Source organism: Aquila chrysaetos, chromosome 24, assembly GCF_900496995.4.
Source record: "Aquila chrysaetos chrysaetos chromosome 24, bAquChr1.4, whole genome shotgun sequence".
Classification (NCBI taxonomy): domain Eukaryota; kingdom Metazoa; phylum Chordata; class Aves; order Accipitriformes; family Accipitridae; genus Aquila; species Aquila chrysaetos.
Genome location: NC_044027.1, coordinates 3,027,689 through 3,046,569, shown reverse-complemented (window position 1 = coordinate 3,046,569; position 18,881 = coordinate 3,027,689). Strand labels below are relative to the sequence as shown.

Sequence of the window (18,881 nt, the reverse complement as noted above, 5' to 3'; positions counted from 1 at the left end):
CGGGCAGGATCTGCTGGGAGTGGTGGCGGAGCCGCTCGCTTCCGCTCCTCCAAGCAGCTCGCCACTGTCCCGGACCCAAAATACCTTTTTTTTTTTTCCCTTTTTCAGGACACACGGGCACTGGGGCTGCTTGTGGATGTCGCACAGGGATGTGGCTCCCGAAACATTCCCCAGATGAGTCGGGGTTATAGGTCTGGGCTGGTGCATGGTGCAGCACGCCTGGGGTGCAAGTGACCCACCAAGCCACAGCCGTGCCATCCACTCCACCCCCCCACCTGGAAAAATCCCTGGAAATACCCAATTTTCATGCGTGAAAATGCCCACGCCTGCCCTCTGGCCATATCCACAGCACCAGTCCCTGGGGTGCAGCCTGTGGGGATGTACCAGCTGCCCCCCCCGTAGCCCCATAGGACCCCCCCGAAGGGGTCCAGGCTGCCCCCAGCAGCCACGATGCTTACTGCGGGCCAGCTTCACCTAGATAACCCCTCGGGACAGTGAGAAGGGAAGCTTGCACCGGTTGGTATAAATCCACAGGGCACCGTGCTGTGCTCCAAGCACTTCAGCATTACCTCATCACCCGGGACAATTTATCTTTGGGTGCTTCTCCCCGTTTCCCTCTCCCCCAAGCCAGACCGGGAGGAGCACAGCTCCGCTCCCACACGCCGAGGCAGCACTGCCGGTGCTGGCAGCAATCGCAGCAGGTCAGCTGAAGTCACCCCCAAAAAATGGCATTTTTCTCAGCAAAATGCCGCTGAGGTCATTTTCACCCGCTTCAAACACCCACGGCGGGGGGGACGGGTCTGTGCTAAGCAGCTCCCGGGAGCTCGGGAGGCTGGAGGGAAGCAGAGAGTTTGCGAATCCTCGGGATGAAAGGGCTGAATAAAAGCAAGCCGTTAATAATAGTCGTGGCCTGAAAGGGGGGCTCAGCCCCCGGCTGTGGGGGGGGGGCAGCCGCCGTACGGGGGGGCAGAGGCAGCAGAAATCAGGGCTGGGATGAAAGGAGCGTTTCCAAGGGCTGGCGGGGGAATGCCGGGAGCATGGGAGGGGGCCAGCAGCAGGGACGGAGACAGTCACTGCAGCCCCCCCCTCCAAGGTGTCTTTGGGCTGAGACTCCCTCCTTCACCTGCTCATCCAGCCCTGGGAGTCTCTGACGGCATTTCTCACCCTTGCACATCGCTGTGGCCCAGGACAGGGTGGGCAGGGGCTCTGCCCACCGCCGCAGCCCCGAGCAAGCCGGGGTTCGGCTGAGCTGACCAAGACGCTGCACCGAAACCAGTGCAAACAGCAGCTGATGCCCCCGGGACACGTGCAATGGGGTGGTCAAGCGTGCGCCTTGCACCCGTGTGCACCCAGAGCTGCCCCAGCCCAGCCCGGCTCTGAAGGCAGCATGCAAGAACATTTCCTTGCAAATCATTAATGAAACAGGACTGCAGCACGCCGGGACGCTCCAGAAACCAAACCCACAGCTGCCTTCCAAAAAGGAGGGTCTGTCCCTCAGTGGCTGTTAAAAACTCAGCCCAACCTGATGCTCCGTGCCCCGGACCCACGGGTGCTGCAGCCCCCGGCTCACCCCATCCCGCCTCGGCAACCCGCAGGGTACCGGGACTTTGCCCTGGCTAAGCTGGATGCCCTCGGAGCGGTTTTAAGCGCTCCGGCGTTTCTTAATGGCGCGGGAAGCACGCGGGGAATGCGCGGCGGGGGGCAGAGCGTGCATGGCCCCCCCATGGCTTCAGCCGCGTGGGACGAGGGGTGGCATTCCCGGCAGGCAGCCCTGTCACCCTGCCCCTGCGGCTCAGCTTCTCCACGGTGGGGCCGAGGAGACCTGAAACATCTCTTATTAACCCAACTGGAAACAGGAGATCGTTACAGTGCTTTGTAGAGCAATAAAACTGGTTTCAATGCCGCAGCAGGAGAAGAGGATAAAGGAAGCTGGGGGAAAGGGCCAGAGAGGTGACAGCCCCGTGGTACGTGCTGTGGCAGAGCTCCGGCTGCCGGGGCTCGATCTCACTCGGTTCTTCCCCCGGCAGAGGTACCTGCAGGCACTGTGAGAGGAGACGGCAGCTGCCCAGGAGGCAGCTCCTGCCGCCGAGACCTGCAGATATTTCACAAACCTAAACCCACGCGCCACCAGCGTTGTGAAAGCACGTTTCGGGAGCGGAGCTGGCACAGGAGGGCTTTCCGTGGTGGGGAGGGGGCAATGGGTCCATCATCCCCAACAGCCATCTGCCTCCATCACAGCTTTTCCTAAACTTTGGGCTCTGCTTGTTCATTGCCCTCTGGGTCAGGGGCACAGATCTGGCAGCATCACTGCGCCAGTGCCGTGGTACCCCAACAGCAGGTCCTGCCTCCAGCCAGTCCCCCCTCGCTGGGTCACGCAGCAGCAGCTCCTCAGCCTTAAAAACTACAGCCAGTCACCCTCCCGGTGGGTGCTGAGCCCCCGACATAAGGGATATGCCAAGTCACAGCTCAGCACCATGCAGCGCTGGGGGGAGGCACCAGTTTAAGCCCACACAGCAGCCTCAGCACTGGAGAAGGGGCACGTGCTGGAGCCCTGAACGAGTGGAGCACACGCTGCATGGAGGCGTTACACCCTGCAGGACATGCGTCCAGAGCTAACTCATGCTCACCTACACTGGAGCGAGACCCAGCACTGTGCACAGCCCCATCCTGCTGGGAGCAGCACAGGAGCCATGAGACACCAGCCCAGGACAGGCAGCTCAAGGCAGCAGCACCCCATTACACCTCCCTGCCTGTCCCGAGCTGCGGTGGCACAGCAATCAAGAGAACAACTCAGATCTACCATTTGCTTTTAATTTAATGGTTTTCTCAAGACCGTTTTGTAGGAAGGAGGGGAAAACACACACACCCTGGAGAAGGGAAAGGGCCAGCGAACACGCGGCAATAGTGCAACTGAGCTTTGACGTGCGGCACATGAGACAATGGCACAGACACCTCCACCTCCCCGTGAAAAACATCTGGGTGGCCATTATGGAGCCAGACACATCCCGTGCTGCTGAAGTTTTACATCAAGTTGGACAAAGGCAATAAATAAAGAAGTGGTGCCTCAAAGGCACTTTTTTTTCCTCCTTTCAACATAAAGGAAAAAAAAAAAAAAAAAAAAAAGATGTTGGCATCTGAGTGTGTTCTCACACTAGGGTTTCGGCCAGATCCAGTTGGGTTTCTCAGCGGAGGAGAGGGAAGAGCCAGGGCCTGGGCAGTTTGGACCCTTTTGCCAGCGCGTCCTGAGAGCCCAGCCCGCAGGCAGCAGCCAGGGCAGCACCTTTCAGCCCCTCGCCAGCACCCTGCTACATCTCCAGCTTGTTTGAGGTATATCACCTGCCCCATCCGTTACCTTGTGCAGCCAAAAAACAGTGCAAAGAAAAAAAAAAAAATCCCCCCAACCCTTTAGTTTCTCCCCCCAATGAGATGAGCCTGTTTACAAGGGAAGGATGGCAGCGAGGAGCCTCCGGGACCCCCCAGCCCCTCCACAGGGGCAGTGGCCGGATCACTCAGGGCTTTGGTCCATTTTATGTCCTAGCCCTGGGGCATCCCCCCACCAATGCCCCACAGCCACTGCAGCTCCCTTCCCCGCCTGCACCCGAGGCTGCAAAATAAACACGCGGGACGTGGCTCAGCAGCACCGGCAGCCCCGGGGCACGGAGGGCTCAGCCCCCTCCCCAACACACACCACCCCGGGGAGCCCTGCCGGGGGCTGCCTTCAGCTCAACTTCATGCTGATGGCCACGGCACGCCGGTAAACCTCTGTGACACTGTCACAGCCCGCCAGGGACAAGCTGCTTTCTTGCAGGGGACTCCGGCAATGGGTCACAGTCCAGCGGCGCAGCCTGCGCCCTTCCTCTATCTCCTCCTCCTCTTCCAGCCGGAGGAGGCTGTCGGCAGAGATGCAACCCCGCATGCCCCCGCTGCCGTGGGGGACGCGGGTGGGCAGGTCGAGCTGGTCAAAAGACTCCGTGGAGAGGATGCTGTCCTCGCTCACGGCGCTGGACGGGCGGGCACGGGGAGCCTGGGGCAGGGGCACCTCACCGAAGCCCCCGAAGCCCTGCCCGGGGGGACTCTCTGGCTCGGTGCTGCTAGAGGAGTACTTGCCGTTGTGCTTGAGGATGCCTTTCCGACGAGCAGGGAGACCCTGGGGGCCCTGCTCCGGAGAGGGGTTGTCAGCAAACACGCTCCCGTCAAGGTCCAAGCTCCCCGCATCCAGAACATCCCCAGACTCGCAGCACTCCAGGGATGAGTAATACCCCGACTCCCTCGTCGAGGGCTTTTTCAGTATTCCCTTCTTGGGCGCAGCCGTGGGCACCGCTCCAACGCCCGTGTTGCAAGGCAGCATCCCGGAGGACAGGATCCGGGTGAGACCCGCAGCAGCCACCTCGCCATCCTCACCCCGTGCCTCTCCTACGGGCACTGCCGACGAGGGGCCGGGGCCGGGCACCTTCTGCTCGCAGGAGTTTCTCTTCTTCAGGATGCCCTTGGGCCGCTTGAGAATGGACTTGGAGGGGTTCTCCGGGGCCAGGGCCACCTCCTGCAGCGCGTGGGAGACGTCGTTCTCCTTCTTGGACTTCTTGAGGGAGCGCTGCCGCTCCAGGGCCACGCCGGGGATGTGCTGCTTCAAGAAGCATCGCACCTTGGAGCTGTTCTCCAGGAGGGGCCGGGAGGAGCGGCGAAGCCACTCTGCCACCGTGGCCAGCGGGGACTCGCTCTCCCGCAGCAGCTCTTGCTCCCCGATGGGCACTTTGTAGCCCCAGTTCACCCACCAATGCGTGGCGATGTCCTCGATGGTGGCGCGGCGCTCCGGGTTCACCATCAGCATCCACCGGATCAGCCCGCAGGCATCTGGGGAAGAGGCAGGTCAGGCACCGAAGGGAACACGCGGAGGGGGGGAGCGCACAGGGCGGTGGGGGTCTGCTTACCTGACAGCTTCGTGGGCTCCCGGTAGTCCCCGCTCGTGATCTGCTTGACCAGAGTCTTGTAGTCGTGGCCATCGAACGGCATCGTGCCATGGACCAGGATGTAGAGGAGAACGCCCAGGGACCAGCTGTCCACCTGCCAGAGGGACAGATGAGCCTGGAGGGGGGGGGCAGCAGGACCGGGCTGCCCTGGCCCCCACCCCGGCTGGGTAGGACCCCCCAGCAGAGCCTCAGCAGCAGCTCCTGGGACGGACAGAGCGTGGGGCAGGACCAGCTCCAGCCACCTGCATCCCACCACGTTCGCCCCACTGTGGCTGCCACACACCAACCACGCGGCACTTGGTCTTAGGGGACCCGTTACCTCAAACCACAGAGGCAGAGCTCTGCCTACAACGCTCTCCTGGGAAAACACCCAGCACCTGCCCGAGTCCAAGCGAAGGGGAAGCAAGACATTCCCCCACGCAGGAGGCGAGACACAACCTACCTCCGGGCCCTTGTACGGCCTCCCGTTGATGATTTCGGGGGATGCGTAGAGAGGGCTGCCGCAGTAAGTCTGCAGAAGTTTGTCCTGCTGGTAGACGTTGGACAGGCCAAAGTCTGCAATCTAGAGAGACATTTATAGCTGTTATCAAGCAGCAAAGCTCCCTTTCGCTGGTGGAGCAGCATTGCCACCTGAAGCTCTCCAGCTGCAAGCTTGGCTGAAACCAGGTCTGCCCTTGGCACCCTGGTCCTGGGTGCCCTCAGTCTCCTCAGGGAGCAGCAGCTGCCTGGCTTTCCACCCACCAAGGCTGCTCCTGCCCCTCTCCCCCTCCCAGAAAACTCATCCCAGCCACCGCAGCAGCCGCTGCCCCTCCAGCCCCATCATGCTGGGAGCAAAGAGAGCTGCACAGGTGTGGTTAGAGGGAGAGCTGCCGGGCTCTCCTCCAGCTCATTCACAGCCACACGAGGCTGCTTCAGTCCCTATCTGCTCCGCCTAGCACACAGGCATTCATTATCCTCATTACGCCCGTCACCTCTCAGCGACCAGAAGGTACAGCCCTTGCTTGCAAGCTCCCAATTGCAAAATTACCCCTTACAGAGATAAAGCCCCGCAGCCTGTTTATCACCGACCGCACCGATTCCCAGCCGTGGCCGTGCCCTTCCTCCCCGGGCGGCTGCAGCGCTCCCGGCCGAGGCGAAAAGCATCGCTCGGGGCCAGCGGAGCCAGGAGCTGCCCTGCACCTCCCCGCGCCAGCCTGGCCAGCGTGTAGGGGGATCGGGACTTTCACTGGGGGAGCCCTTTCTTATCCAGCCGGTCATGCTTTGACCTCAGCGTTCAGACTTTGCCCTCTTATCAGCACTCAGATATACGTTATGGCTTTAATAGGCAGCAGGGAGGCTCTGCCTCTGCAGCCTCTCCCGCTCAGCTGGCGGGCACAGCTAGCGGGGGGGGGCACGTACAGGCACCCTCCTGGCTCCCCATCTCCTGGGCAAACAGCAGCGCAGGCCGATGCCAGCGGTCCCAGAGCTGCGGAGAAGCATGTGCCCTGGGGGGAATGGGCTGTTGTGGCCACCCCAGTCCACCCACGCTGGGCAGCATCCCTCGGACCCCTTTGCTGGGTGACACCCAAGGCATGGCCAGGCTCTGCCAGCCTCTCACCTTGATGTTCCCGTTTGTATCGAGAAGGATGTTCTCCAGCTTCAGGTCCCTGTGAACGATCCCGTTCTGCACGAGAGAAGGGAGAGCCGGGTTTAGTTTACAGCGTGTTTGAGGAAGGGAAAGTCAGGCAACACGGGGAGGTCACTGCCGTTCACCGGCACAGCGGCACGCAAACAGGACACGGTGACAGCAATCAGAGGAGCAGTTAATAACCCTGGTTGCATTGACGACAGGCTGTAAACCCTGTCCTGACATGGGTGCTACCAGCCCTTTGTGCCGCTCGGGAGAGCGAGCAGGGTGGGACCCCGCACCAGCACCCCGTGCCAGGTGCCATGCTGGGCTCCTGCACCCTCCCCAGCCACACACCCATGAGAGCGGCTGGTGCCAGCTCCTGCCAGGGCACGGTCGGCACAGCTCCGTGCTTTGCCGGGACCTGCTGCTTCCCAGCTAAGCAAGACCCCAGTTTCCTTTGGGTTCAGGAGGTGCCCTGAAACACCCCCTTTCGTGCCAAGGGCACGCGGGTACCCGGGACCGAGGCATGACCAGGCATGGCCTTAGAGCATCCTCCAGGGAGAAGGTCGAGGGTCCTTCCAGGGCAGGCTCAGCTCATCCCACAGCCCCAGGCAGGGCCCTATAGCTTTACATCCCTTTCAGGGGACAAGAAGGGTGAGCCCGGGCTCTGCCTTCAGCCCCGGCAGACAGCCCTGGGCATCTCCCACTGTGCAGGTGGGATGGGAGTCGGTAACTCCCCGGCGGGGTTAGTCAGCCCCACAGTGCAGCAGAGGAAAGCCAAGGCAAGGACTTCCCAAAGGCTGCTTGGGCACTGCCTCCCTGCAAGCCCAAGGGCAGCTGCACCCTTCAGATCAGTGGCAGGATCAACCCCTCTCCCAGGAAAGGCCAACGGCCACGAGTTCCCTTCACCTCCCAGCCCAGGCTGAGCTTCCCCATCGGGCACTGGATCCCTACCCAGCCCCGGCTGCTGCCCCTCTGCCCGGAGCCGGCCCTGCCGAGCACACAGGAGCCGATCCCTCCGCTCTCCCCCCGGGAAAGCGGTGGGAAGCGTGGTGCCGACCCACCTTGTGGCAGTAGTAGACGGCCGACACGACCTGTCGGAAGAAGTGGCGTGCCTCCTGCTCCGTCAGCCGCTGCCGCTCGCTGATGTAGTCGTACAGGTCCCCCTTGCTGGCGTACTCCATCACGATGACGATCTTGCTGCTGTTCTCAAACACTGCGCGGAGATGGGAAGCCACAGGCTGTTAGGAGGGATGCTCAGAGCTAAGGGACTTCTCGTTAGCACGTGCCTTTTAATGAGCAGGCGGAGCCCTGACCAACTAACACACTGCCCGCCCCACTGCCTGTGCCCTCAGTTTAGCGAAACAGAAGGTGTCGGGGTTTCTGCAGGTACCTGCAGGTCAGAGGGGGACGGCCAGAGCTGCCACCCGCACCCCACAGTGCCACCGGGGCTGCTGGCCAAGCAGCCTCTGCGGCCACAGAGCACAGGAGAAAGGGCTCTGCTCTGCCAGAAGGTGACCAAGACGTGTGGTTCTTTGCTAGATAGAGCCCCGACAAGGGGGAAGGCGAGAGCTACTGACTGGCACAGCCGGGTGGCCTTTCTGCGTGTTCCCATTGCTCCCAACAAGGCTCCGGCTCAAGCCAAGAGATGGAGCATTTTCTTCCTGTTTGCAGAAAGCTACCTCAATATTTTTGAATTCCAGCAGTCAGCGTGACTCAGTCCTTGCAAACGCTGCGTATGAACTGCCAATCCACTTGCTTTTGTTTAGAGGACAAAAGGACTCTGGATACCTCACATACACCAGCGAGGCAGCGATAACGCAGGCACCGACCACACGCCAGCACAGCGCAATGAACCCCAGCCCCGAGGAAGAGCACGGGGCACGCCGGGTTTGCAGCCAAAGGACTCGGCATTTAAGCGAAGGCTGATCCAGCTGGAGATTTGCTCTAAGTCTGGTCGTAGCTAAAACTTGAGAAATTCCCCTTCGATTGGCGTTGCCCCGATACCCTGGGAGCAAAGCCCAGCCCTGGCCGTTAAGCCAAGCCCAGCAGCACCAGGAGCTCTCCCAGCACCCTGCAGTTTGGTTTTCCTATGCCCCAGGGGAGGGAATGAGAAGGACTCCAGTACTGAGATTAGCTCCTGCCCCTAGCTGAGAGCAGACCCACAGAGATTCCCGCTGCTCCGGCACTTGCCACGGCTAGGGCGAGCATCCAGCACAACCAGAGCACACACGAAACTGGGCTTTGTGGGGGACCCCGGCCACCGGCTCCCCTCCCCGGCACAGCCTCTCGCTTCCAGCCTCAAAAGACTACGTAAACTTTTGGAGCCGGCGGCTTCCCTCTCCGGGCGGGAGGGGACGGGACGGGAAGCGGCTATTTCTGGAGCAGGTATTTCCCCTCGCCGCTGCTCTGCACGCAGGCGGGGGAGTGCGGTGGGGAAACCACAGCCCGGCAGCATCCGCTCTCCCTGCCGGCGCTGAGTCACCAGCCCGGCACAGGCAATGGCAAACAGCTTCTGCTCTCAACGAGCAGAGGGAGGAGAGCAGCAAGCGCTAACCCCGCTGCTGCAGAGCCTGCCCCGGTACCCCGGGGGCTCCGTTCGGGGATGCTGCTGGAAAGCGGAGGGAGAGGAGGGCTCACCTTCGTGGACAGCAATGATGTGGGGGTGGTTGAGGGAGGACATGATCTCAATCTCTCTCCGGATATGGACAAGGTCCTGTTCATCCTTGATTTTGTCTTTCCGGATTGACTTGATAGCCACCTGCGGATGAGCACATGCACAGAGGGTCACCCGGCTGTTGGGGCCAGGAGCATTGTGGCTTCCCAAAGCCTGTTGCAGAGCACGAAACCCACCCCCCTCTTTCGGGAAGGGGCTCACAAGCCAGAGATCAATGGCCCAGCTTCTCCACCCAGGCGCGCTGTATCAGAGAGCCGTGCTGCACGCCTCCGCTGAAGCAACTCCAATAAAAGTAAACTTTATCAATTAGGTTTTTATTCTCTCCAAGTCCTGTTGCTGTGCACAAGGGAGAAGCTCCCCCCGCCTCCCCCCCAAGGGAAACCTGCTGCCAGCTCCTCCCACAGGTAGCACAGCCCTGCTCCTCATTTATGTACTGTGGCTTACAGGAATTGTGTCCCAGGCTACAGCCGCCGCTGGACCGCGGCCAGCTAAAGGAATGTGACCTGCACACATGACTTGGGAGATAACAACAACAACGTCTTCTTGGGGTCACGCAAATGAAAAAAACAGGTTTCATTTTCCTCACTAATACTTATTTCAAGGAGCTGATTATGCAGAGGTAAGAGAAAGTTTGGTATTAAAGAGCAGATTCCTCCTAGGCACAGGACTGTGCTCCAGCCCCTGGGAGACCCCGCACCGACGATGCGAGCTGCTTTCCAGGCTTTCACTTGGGTTTTCAAGTTATCCTCTACAAGGAAATTGAAAGGGGAGGAGAAAGAAGAGTAAGTGCTGGAGAATAGATGCCTTCTAATCCTCTTTCAAAGGGGCTGGGAAGAGACAATGTGCTCCTAGGGTTGAATTTACAACTGAATCCAGCAGAACCTCTTTTTTTCTATCAGACAAGAATGTGGAACAGCATTAATCCTGTAAAGGGACCCCCGCACCGGTCTCCCAGCAACGGGGAGAGGGGCCATGGACACCCGCCGGCCCCAGCTGCCAGCACAGGAGCGATGCTCATGGCTACGCTGCACAGGGACCCTCGTCCGCCCTTGGCTGTGCAGCATGGATGCTCGGCCTCGTCCCCCTCTGATTTAGGGGACTGGGAAACGTTGCTCCTCAAGACCTAGCCCACCAAGCAGCAAAAGGCTGAGAGCAAGTTTGCGACCCTTGCTAAGCACTCACAACAAGTCACCAGACACTAAAGCGTCGAGATCTCAGCTGCCACATCAGCGTCTTCACGGGAGAAGGACGTGCCCATGTTAAGGGCTCAGACGGGCACGTGAGAGATGGCCGATGGAGTCCCTTTGGCCCCAGAGCACGTCTCTGCGGCACTGGGCCACTTCAGGCCAGCACTGGCCAGGGCAGGGGTTGCCTCCTGTGCACTGTGCCTGCACCAGCCCCAAGGGTTGAAGCAACCAAGCAGAATGGACTCTGGCCAAGGGAAGTTCAATAACCCAGGCCCAAGTTTCTGTACAAAGCAATACTGAAAGCGCTTAATAGCTTCTTGAAAGCCAGGTATTCTTTTTCCTGACCTTTGTGCTAGGTTAACAGGTTAAAGTTTAACAATTTTTTGCTCCAGCCCCTGATTACCTGACTCCCGCTAGCATGCAGGCAAAGCCTTTATGCAGCAAGTCAGCCTGCTCCTGCCCTCCCAAATTCCTGTTGACTCACTCTATTCATCTCCCCGCTAAAGCCTGACATCCAGCCCAACAGCTTCAGCATTTTGGGGTGTATGCAGCACATCTGCTCGCTGACCAAGATGCTCACTCACATACGCCGCTGAGCTGGGGCTTAGGGCAAGATCCACTGTCCTTAAAAAGACAAAGTGGCCCCAGGCTGCCAGCACGGGAAGCCTTAGGAGATGCCACCGGCTGTATTCAGCAGAGTGCCGGAGAACGCCCTCGCCTACGAGCCTGGCAGTTAGTGACCTCCAGGGCAGCCCGGGAGCCAGGGCTGCAGCAGCGAGCAGGTTTAGGGTGCTGCTAGAGCCCCGGGGCTCTCCTTGTTGTGAGTGCTGCCCGCAGGCCAGCTGCCTGCGTAACGGTCAGGCACAGCGAGGGTACGGCACCGTTAGGGTCCACATCTCATCAACAGAGACTGAGCAAGCCACTCGGGGTGGGATGATTTATCTGCCTGTCAAGCCCTGCCAGAGAGGCTAATCCCTTGGCCATCCCATCCTTCCCCAGGGGTGCTGAGAAGCGGCTTTGTTCCGAAACACCCCCTACCCAAGAAGGCTGACAGCAGAGGATCTCCCCTCGAGACACAAAAGCCTGTGCCCGGCCACCCTGGAGATGGGGACCAGCAGCTTCAGGGGCAGACACTGCCACAGCCTACACACTGCCTCCACCATCAACGCTATGAGAAGAATCTCCTGCAGGAAACAGCCCCAAGAAGTCCTGCTGCAGGAGACTAGAGAACTCGACAGTACTTTCCAAGTCAAAAAGGCTTTTAATTAAAAGTTTTTTGGGGGCAGAACAGGTATTTTCAGCAGCTGCTGAAAGATGCATTAAGCTACAACCCCAGGCAGCACTTTAGAAGTTGTTCCAGATTGCAAGTGCAGCATTTCATGCTCCATGAAATATGGATTACAACCCACTACGGAAGAGACCAGGGTTCGCCCCTTACGGGAGATCAAAAGAGACTTTGCTGCTTTGGAATATTCCAGGTGCTGCCTTCCCCTTGACACCATGCAAGCCCACACTACGTTTCTGACACTGCAAGCGAGTCCCACAGGAGGTCCCTCTTTCTATTTGACTTGGCTGCAGGCCAGGGCTTGGGAACCAAGCTGGGAGAAACATTAGGCTGGGAGAAAAAAAGGCCAGATGCTGCCATGCAAACAGGTGCAGGAGCCAGTTTGCACCACCATGGCACACATTACTAAATATTCAAACCAAAAGATGCAGGGAAAAAGAAAACAAAAAACAAAAAAAAAAAAAAAAAGGAAAGGAAAAAGAACCAGCAACTCTCTCCCCACCTGCCTGATATTTCAGGGGCACAACAATTTTGCAAGGACTGGGAAGGGCACTCAGCAGAAGTACCCACCAAAAGGCGTGAGCATCATTTCACCTAAAGGATTTCTAACCAGAAAACAAGGTTTTTTCAGACAAAGAAGGTTCATGGAAGTCCCCAAAAATCCTTCAGCTGTGGGAGCCTGGTCTTCCCTGCAGTCTACCAACTGATCAGGCACACCTTGCTCCGAGCTAAGTCCAGGTAGGTTGGTTAAAATTCAGAGGCAAAAAGAAAGCCAGGCAGTAAAACCAGATGGTTCAATATTCAGTGCATCTGACAGAGGCAGTTTCTGATTAGCCAGAGGCAAAAACCATGCACGGAGCAGCTCCAGCTTTACAGCCTCAGCCGGTAAGGTCGGATCCGCACAGCCCACGAGGGGTAACTGGTGGAGGCAGCAGTACCTGCTCTCACACCTCGGTGTTTAGGAAGTGAAAGCCACTTAGAGAAGGAGCAAATAACAACCCAGCTCAGGATAAGCCTAAAGATTAAACAGGTCCGGAAATGCTGAGTGCTACAAGAAAGAATTTGTGGGAAGAGGAGAGATTTGCGGTTAAGCCTCCTGTTCCTACATGGCCAGCTCGCTGAGGTACTAGTTAGTCAAGCCTTTGACTATCTCCGGCATTTATTGAGGAGTCATTGGCCTGTGTATTTAATTTGCATTATAATAGACCAACGCTGCTAGACAAACGAGTCCCTGTCCTAAGGGGCTTCCCCAGATAGGTAAGTTTTCTGGCAGGTCAGAGATTCCCCCACAAGCTTTGTTAGGTGCAGACTGGGAAAGCCAAGTCTTCTCGCCCATCCCGAGGGGAGGGATCCTTCTAGGTCTGTGGGTGGAAGCTGCATTTCAAGGCCCTGATTATGCAGCAAAACAGCAGCTTCTTCAGAACCAGATAGGCTAATGGCAATGGCAGATCTGACTTAATTAAGAGCTGTCGCCTTACACAAGAAAACCTCTCAGATTTACAGTTGTTTTCCTTGACGTGCCTCAGTGGCACGTTAGTGATCCAATCTCACGCCCCGCTCTTCTGCTCAGCCCAGAGCCTTACTGGGCCAGTCTTGCCACTCACAGGTGGACCCTCGTTGCTCACCCACGGTCTCAAGACGGGCTGGCGTGCAACCGCCTTTCTTGGGTCCCATCCCACACCGCAGGGTGCTCGGGACTGAACAGGGGCAAGGAAATCACACTCAAGTTTGCCCTTCGAACCCCTGCAGATTCCTAAAGGACAGGCCTGCCAGAACAGCAGCACCCCGCTTTCCTGGGGGTGAGGGTCCCCCACTCCTCCCTGCACACTGCCAGCACGCTGGATGGGTTGAGCTGTGCGTTGCACGGAGCCACTTGTTTCGGAGGGGCTGAGGCGTCGATGGACTGAGTCACGGTTTCAATCAGACGCTCGGAGGGGCTCGGCTTTGCTTGCGTGCCGCACTCCGCTGCCGAGAGCCAAGAGGCAAAACCAACCAAGAACCAGGGCGAGAGGAAGGGAAAAACCCTTCAGACTCAAGTGCGATGTTTGCTCTGCGCTGCCGGATATCTGCAGGCTCCTTTCCCCCAGGAAGCCTGACACGGTCAAGTGGGCAAGGGGAGCTGCAGTCCCCTCCCGGGGGGGGGCTACGAGGCCCCTCCGGGCTCCCCCCTCCTTCAGCCCGGGCCCGGGGACGGCAGCACCGCAACCTCCCCGCACGCTGCGCCGGGAACGGGGCCGGGCGAGGGCTGAGCCTTCCCGGTTACCGGCTGGGGAGGACCGATGCCGGTGCACCGGGAGCGGGGCTGGGGGGACGCAGCGGGGCCGCGCCGCTCAGAGCTGGGGGATGCTCCGGCTCCCGGGGAGGATGCACCGGAGACGGAGGAATCCTTACCAGTTTACCGGAGCGCTCCCGGGCTTTCTTCACCTTCCCGTAGGTGCCCTTCCCTAGCGTCTCCAGGAACTCGTAGCGGTGCTTGAGGTTGTGTTTATGGTGGTGCCGCTTCACCGCCTGCTTCTTCATCAACGGCCGCGGGGATTTAATGAGCCCCTCGGCCAGCGAGGCGGCCAGCGCTGGGCTCGGTCTCGGTCCCGGTCCCGGTCCCGGTCCCGGTCCCGGTCCCGGTCCCACCGCCCGCTCCATGCTTCTCTCCAGCCCCGGCTCCGCCGCCTCCCGCCCCGGCCGCTAAATGCGGCGGCCCCGACGGCCGCGCCCCCCCCTTCCCTTCCCCGCCTTCCCCCCCCCCCGCGCCCATTGGCCGCACGGCGGCGGCCGCCCCGCCCGCGAACCGGTGTCAAAAAAAAAAAAAAGAGAGGGGGGCGTTTGGGGGAGAGACCCCAGGAAGGGGGGGAGCTATGGGTCAGGGTGAAGGGGGGCACCCATAAGCTGGGTGCAAAGGGGGGGGGGGGCGGAGGCAGCCCAGGGACAAGGGAGAGAGGCAGGGGGAAAAGGGGGGACGGGGGGGCACAGGGGTAGCAACGGGCGTAAAGGGGTGTCCCGCAGACTGGGGGGAGTTGAGGACTTTCCAGAAGATGATGCGGGGAGAGATTGGTACCCAAAGGCTGCCAAGGCCAGAGCGCTGGGAGGATGCGGAGCAAAGCGCCCGGGATGCGGGGACACGGAGGGAGACGGATGTGCAGCCGGCCAAGACGCACACACACAGACGTGGTTTGCTGTAAGGAGCCACAATGCACCCAGGAGTCTCGGGAGAAAAAAATCGGTATTGAGGGCAAAATCAGAAAAGGGAGAGGCCTGGGCAAGCGCAGCTCGTCCACGCTCGCCACAGGACCGTGCTTCGCCCTCCTGGACGCACGGCCTGGGAGGGAGCAGGGTGCTCCGTGACCAGAGCCAGGGGGGCAAACGTCTGCAGGCTGCTCGGGCGCTCCCACGCAAAGGCTTTTTATGGACATTTCTGGTTAAATCTGCAGCACCTTCCCGTGTGGTCTTTTTGCCCCTGTGGTAAATCTTTGTTTTGAGATATTAAAAGAATGCAATTATTTCCCAAAGCAGCCAAAACAAAAGCTCTTGCCCAGCTCTGGCATGTGTGAGGACACACCGTATTGATTGAAGAAAGAGATAACTACAGCATTACTCATCCCCACACTCAGACCTGGATTTTCCCACCAATTCCAGCAGCTCAGGGCAGCCTGGCAGGGTGAGGCAGAGCAGGGGCTCGGGAGCGTCTGCGAGGGATAATTTAATCCAGCACCAGCCCCTCTCTGCGGGCTTTGTGTCCCTGAGCACAGCGGTGACACAGGCTGGAGCCGTGCAATGGCCCAGCACCCGCTCTCAGTGTACCGTGGCCGTGCCATGTCTCCATGTCTGGATGAGACCCAGGAAGGCGTCACAGTCCCCTGGCTGGTCTTGCAATCTGGGTATTGGAGGAGTGAGATTATAAAACAACTTGTTGAGGATATTCGCCCTGCAGGGTAGCTGTAACAACAGGCACCGGCATCCAGGTCATGGACACAGCCATGCACCAAACTCCTGCTCGCCCGTGGCTGTGATCTGTCTCGGTGCTGGAAAGATGGCATATTAGCTACCAGTTCGATACAGTTAGGACGCACAGATATCTCGTACTGCCACTGTCCCTAATTTTTATTGCCAATGGCCGTGTGGCACCTCTGTTCCTCACAAGATGTCAGAGACGAACAACTTCTCACAGCTTCAGATTGGTCCTGCATCCTTTCCACCCTCAAACCGCCCCCCCCCCCCAAGCTGAACACCCCATAACCCATGGGCAAATCTCTCTCATCATTTTAAAATTAGTCATCTCCCACCAGTATGGAGGGGGATTGTCCAACAGAGATACTGTGCTGAAGCAGTGAGTTGCAATAATGAATTATTTACTGTGCAGTAACAGGAGCTGCGTTTCAATCTGCAAGTGGCCAGCAGGACCCATAGGGAAGATAAACAAGGCGTAGATGAGATTAACTAAACTGCTGTAATTTCAATGTCAAAGTAAACAGATAGGATCCTGTTCAGGCACAGCCCAGAGATTGCAGAAGGGTTGAAGGGGGAAGGTACAAACCTACCTTATTGCAATAAACAAAGCAATTTCACTTGACTAAGATGAAAGTGTCTGTGTCTCCTGGGCACCGCGAGCCCGCAGAGTAATGCTATCGGCAGCTGTGGGATCACTCGTGGTTTAGCCCACTGGTCCAAGAAAGCACTTGAGCACACATTTAACCTTAAGCACGTGTTTAATACCACCGTTGATTTATAAGGATGCTTTCCAGAGGCTTTCCCCGTGATGAAAGGAAGCAAGCCTTGGGTAGCTTCTCTTTATGTTTCTACCAGATAAATTCTTTTCTGCAATTTTCTGTGTTGTCGTTGATATGTAGGCTTAGGTATGCTTTTGTTCTAGACTAGCTCAGGAAGCCTATTTTAATGGAAATGTCAAGGGACACAGATCTAAGTCCACTGGAATCCACTGATAAGGATCCTCTATTGTAACAGTATTGCTACTGCTTTCTCAACAGTGGGGAAATCCACTAAAATTCCCCCTGCCTCCCCCAGCTGCAGCCTTAGAAATCCTAAACAAGGTTTCTCCAGCGGCAGCCCTTTGTACCACAGGCCCCAGTGCATGTCCGCTAAAACCAACATGAAAGTCAACAAGGAATTTGGCTCAATGTCAGGTAAACCTGCTCAAAGCTAGTCTAATCAACTGGATGCTTTGTCATAACGGAAGCTCTGTTTACTTGCAGGCTCCTAACTTTATATATTTCTTATTTTAAAATAAATGCTACAGCATTACCTCAGTGCTAGAAACATCCACGTCGTGGCCAAAACCTACGGCTCTGCTTTTGGACTTGGTGGCAACGGGCTCTGTTCACCTCTGCTCGTGGACTGGTAAAGGAATAAACTTTCCCCAGAAGATACGCTTACAGCAGTGAGCCCTCCAGGAGGGAAAGGAAGAGCTCCACTAGGCATCAAAATGCCAAAGACAACAAAAAGTTTAATGATCGCCTCTCGTTAGTGGTCTTCCAAGCTGGCAGCATTCCTCACCTGCTGCTGGGTAGTGCTCAGGCAGGTGTGAAACCCATTCCTCCTCGGAAAACACTAAGGAAACTGGTTTTGCTCTGATCCTCCCAATTGGGTGCCCCATCCATCAGCAGAAGAAGGGAAACACATTAGCACCAATAGGAGCCTTTTGAAAAGTAATTTATGGCCTATCACATCTAATGATTACAGCAGAGGCCACCTCTGCCCCCCGCTTCCACCGCAGCTGTGCATCACACCAGCCTGCAGACTCCAGCCATCCGCATACGTCTGCTCTGGGTAAAGCCAAGCTCATTTTTTCTGGCTTGATAACTACTCGGTGGGCAGATTTGTGCCCAGGCTAGTCATTTCTAAGGATCATTTTGCAAAACTCCATTACCCTGGTAATGTTTGCACCGTGGTGCTCGTGAACCCAGGTCCTGCCATCTCTCCTTATCGCTGCCAGCATAGGCAGAGGCACAGCGGGGTGAGTGGAAGGGAGCTCCCTGCTTTGTGGAGCTCTGGAGACAAGGGATGTGCCGCAGCCAAGGATGGATCACGGCTGGAGAAAGCAGAAATATTGCCTCATTCAGCTGGACAACATAGAAAAAAAGCATCGCTCTTGGAGGGGCTCCACACGTAGAAACGCGAGTGATGATGAAGCACGCCAAGAAGAGAAAAAGAACAAAGCAAAACCGTACTTAGGAATGACCTGGTTTGTGTGCAGCGTGCGGGCATGGCCCTGCCGGGGTACAGCCTGCGGGGAAGGACAGGCTCCCGGGTCGGTATCCTGCTCACTCTGCACCTGAACCAGCCACAGAAGGTTCCAGAACCTCGTCTCCTGGCCGCTGGTACAGAGCGAGCCACCCCAGGTCAGTGACACACGCCTCCTTTAACCAGCAGAGTTATGAGCTCTTTAGTCCAAACCGTGATGAGGCCAGGAACCAGCCACTTCAAAATATGAACTTATCTTCTTTGGATTTTTAATCGTCACGTTATCAGGTGATAACCTGGTCTTCATCGTTATATGGTATTTACCTCAGAAATTGCTACAGCTACATAAGAGGTGTGCAGTGGTCTGAATTACACTTTAATCTAAATGTTTGTTGAATAAAAGCCAAAATGGCAACCCCCATCCAACTCAAGCCCTGTGCTTCAGCCACTACAACATAATATTAACTATTAACTACAACAATATTAACCCCTATGGCTGAAGCCCCCACTGAAAACCAGCAAACCCCAGACAAGTGGGAGCAAGGGCTGAGCAGGGACTCGCACACAGTTTTCTCTTATACTGGTGAGTTTGGAGCAATCCTCTGGGCTTTGCTCTCCTCTCGCATACACGCCCACGGCTCATTCTAACACACAATTAACAGGAGTTCAGTGCACAGACCAGCAATCACAAGTTACCCACACGAAGGAGAGAAAATTTTACATATCTAATAAATAAAATACATTATTATATATAGTATTCTTCTATTATACTGTCTCATTCAAGGTCCCCCTACTACAGATCAAACAGATTGTAGAAATCAAACAACCCAGGACGCCCTGTGATATGTTCCCAGGCGCTGGAAGTCACGGCAGGGAAGGTTAGAGCCTGCGGCAGCACATGGGGCTACAGAAATGCTGAGGCATTCATAAAAAAAATAAGCAAACTCCCCCCAAAAAAGCTGGA

The 18,881-nt window shown here is 57.4% G+C and overlaps 1 protein-coding gene across 3 annotated transcripts; it reads right to left on the bottom strand.

The window, feature by feature from the left end:
- Positions 1-2,797: 2,797 nt before the first annotated feature.
- Positions 2,798-14,392, bottom strand: NUAK2 (NUAK family kinase 2). Of its 3 annotated transcripts, none has more exons than XM_029999910.2 (8): positions 14,332-14,392; positions 14,117-14,301; positions 9,217-9,337; positions 7,641-7,792; positions 6,565-6,630; positions 5,410-5,529; positions 4,929-5,061; positions 2,798-4,851 (listed from the first exon to the last, which is right to left on the bottom strand). In XM_029999910.2, exons 1-8 carry the CDS (start codon positions 14,363-14,365, stop codon positions 3,719-3,721), a joined length of 1,944 nt encoding a protein of 647 aa, XP_029855770.1. In that variant the 5' UTR covers positions 14,366-14,392; the 3' UTR covers positions 2,798-3,718. The 3 variants fall into 3 exon arrangements, with proteins under 3 accessions (XP_029855770.1, XP_029855771.1, XP_029855769.1); XM_029999911.2 differs by having other exon boundaries at positions 14,117-14,307; positions 14,338-14,392; XM_029999909.2 differs by having other exon boundaries at positions 14,117-14,392.
- Positions 14,393-18,881: the final 4,489 nt, after the last annotated feature.

Excerpts from the sequence above, each read along its gene's own strand:
- NUAK2 (XM_029999909.2), bottom strand. The coding sequence starts at position 14,365 with ATGGAGCGGGCGGTGGGACCGGGACCGGGACCGGGACCGGGACCGGGA. Across the intron at positions 6,631-7,640 it reads CCGTCTACTACTGCCACAAG|AACGGGATCGTTCACAGGGA; the intron begins GTGGGTCGGCAC and ends TCTCTCGTGCAG. Across the intron at positions 4,852-4,928 it reads GGAGCCCACGAAGCTGTCAG|ATGCCTGCGGGCTGATCCGG; the intron begins GTAAGCAGACCC and ends CCTCTTCCCCAG.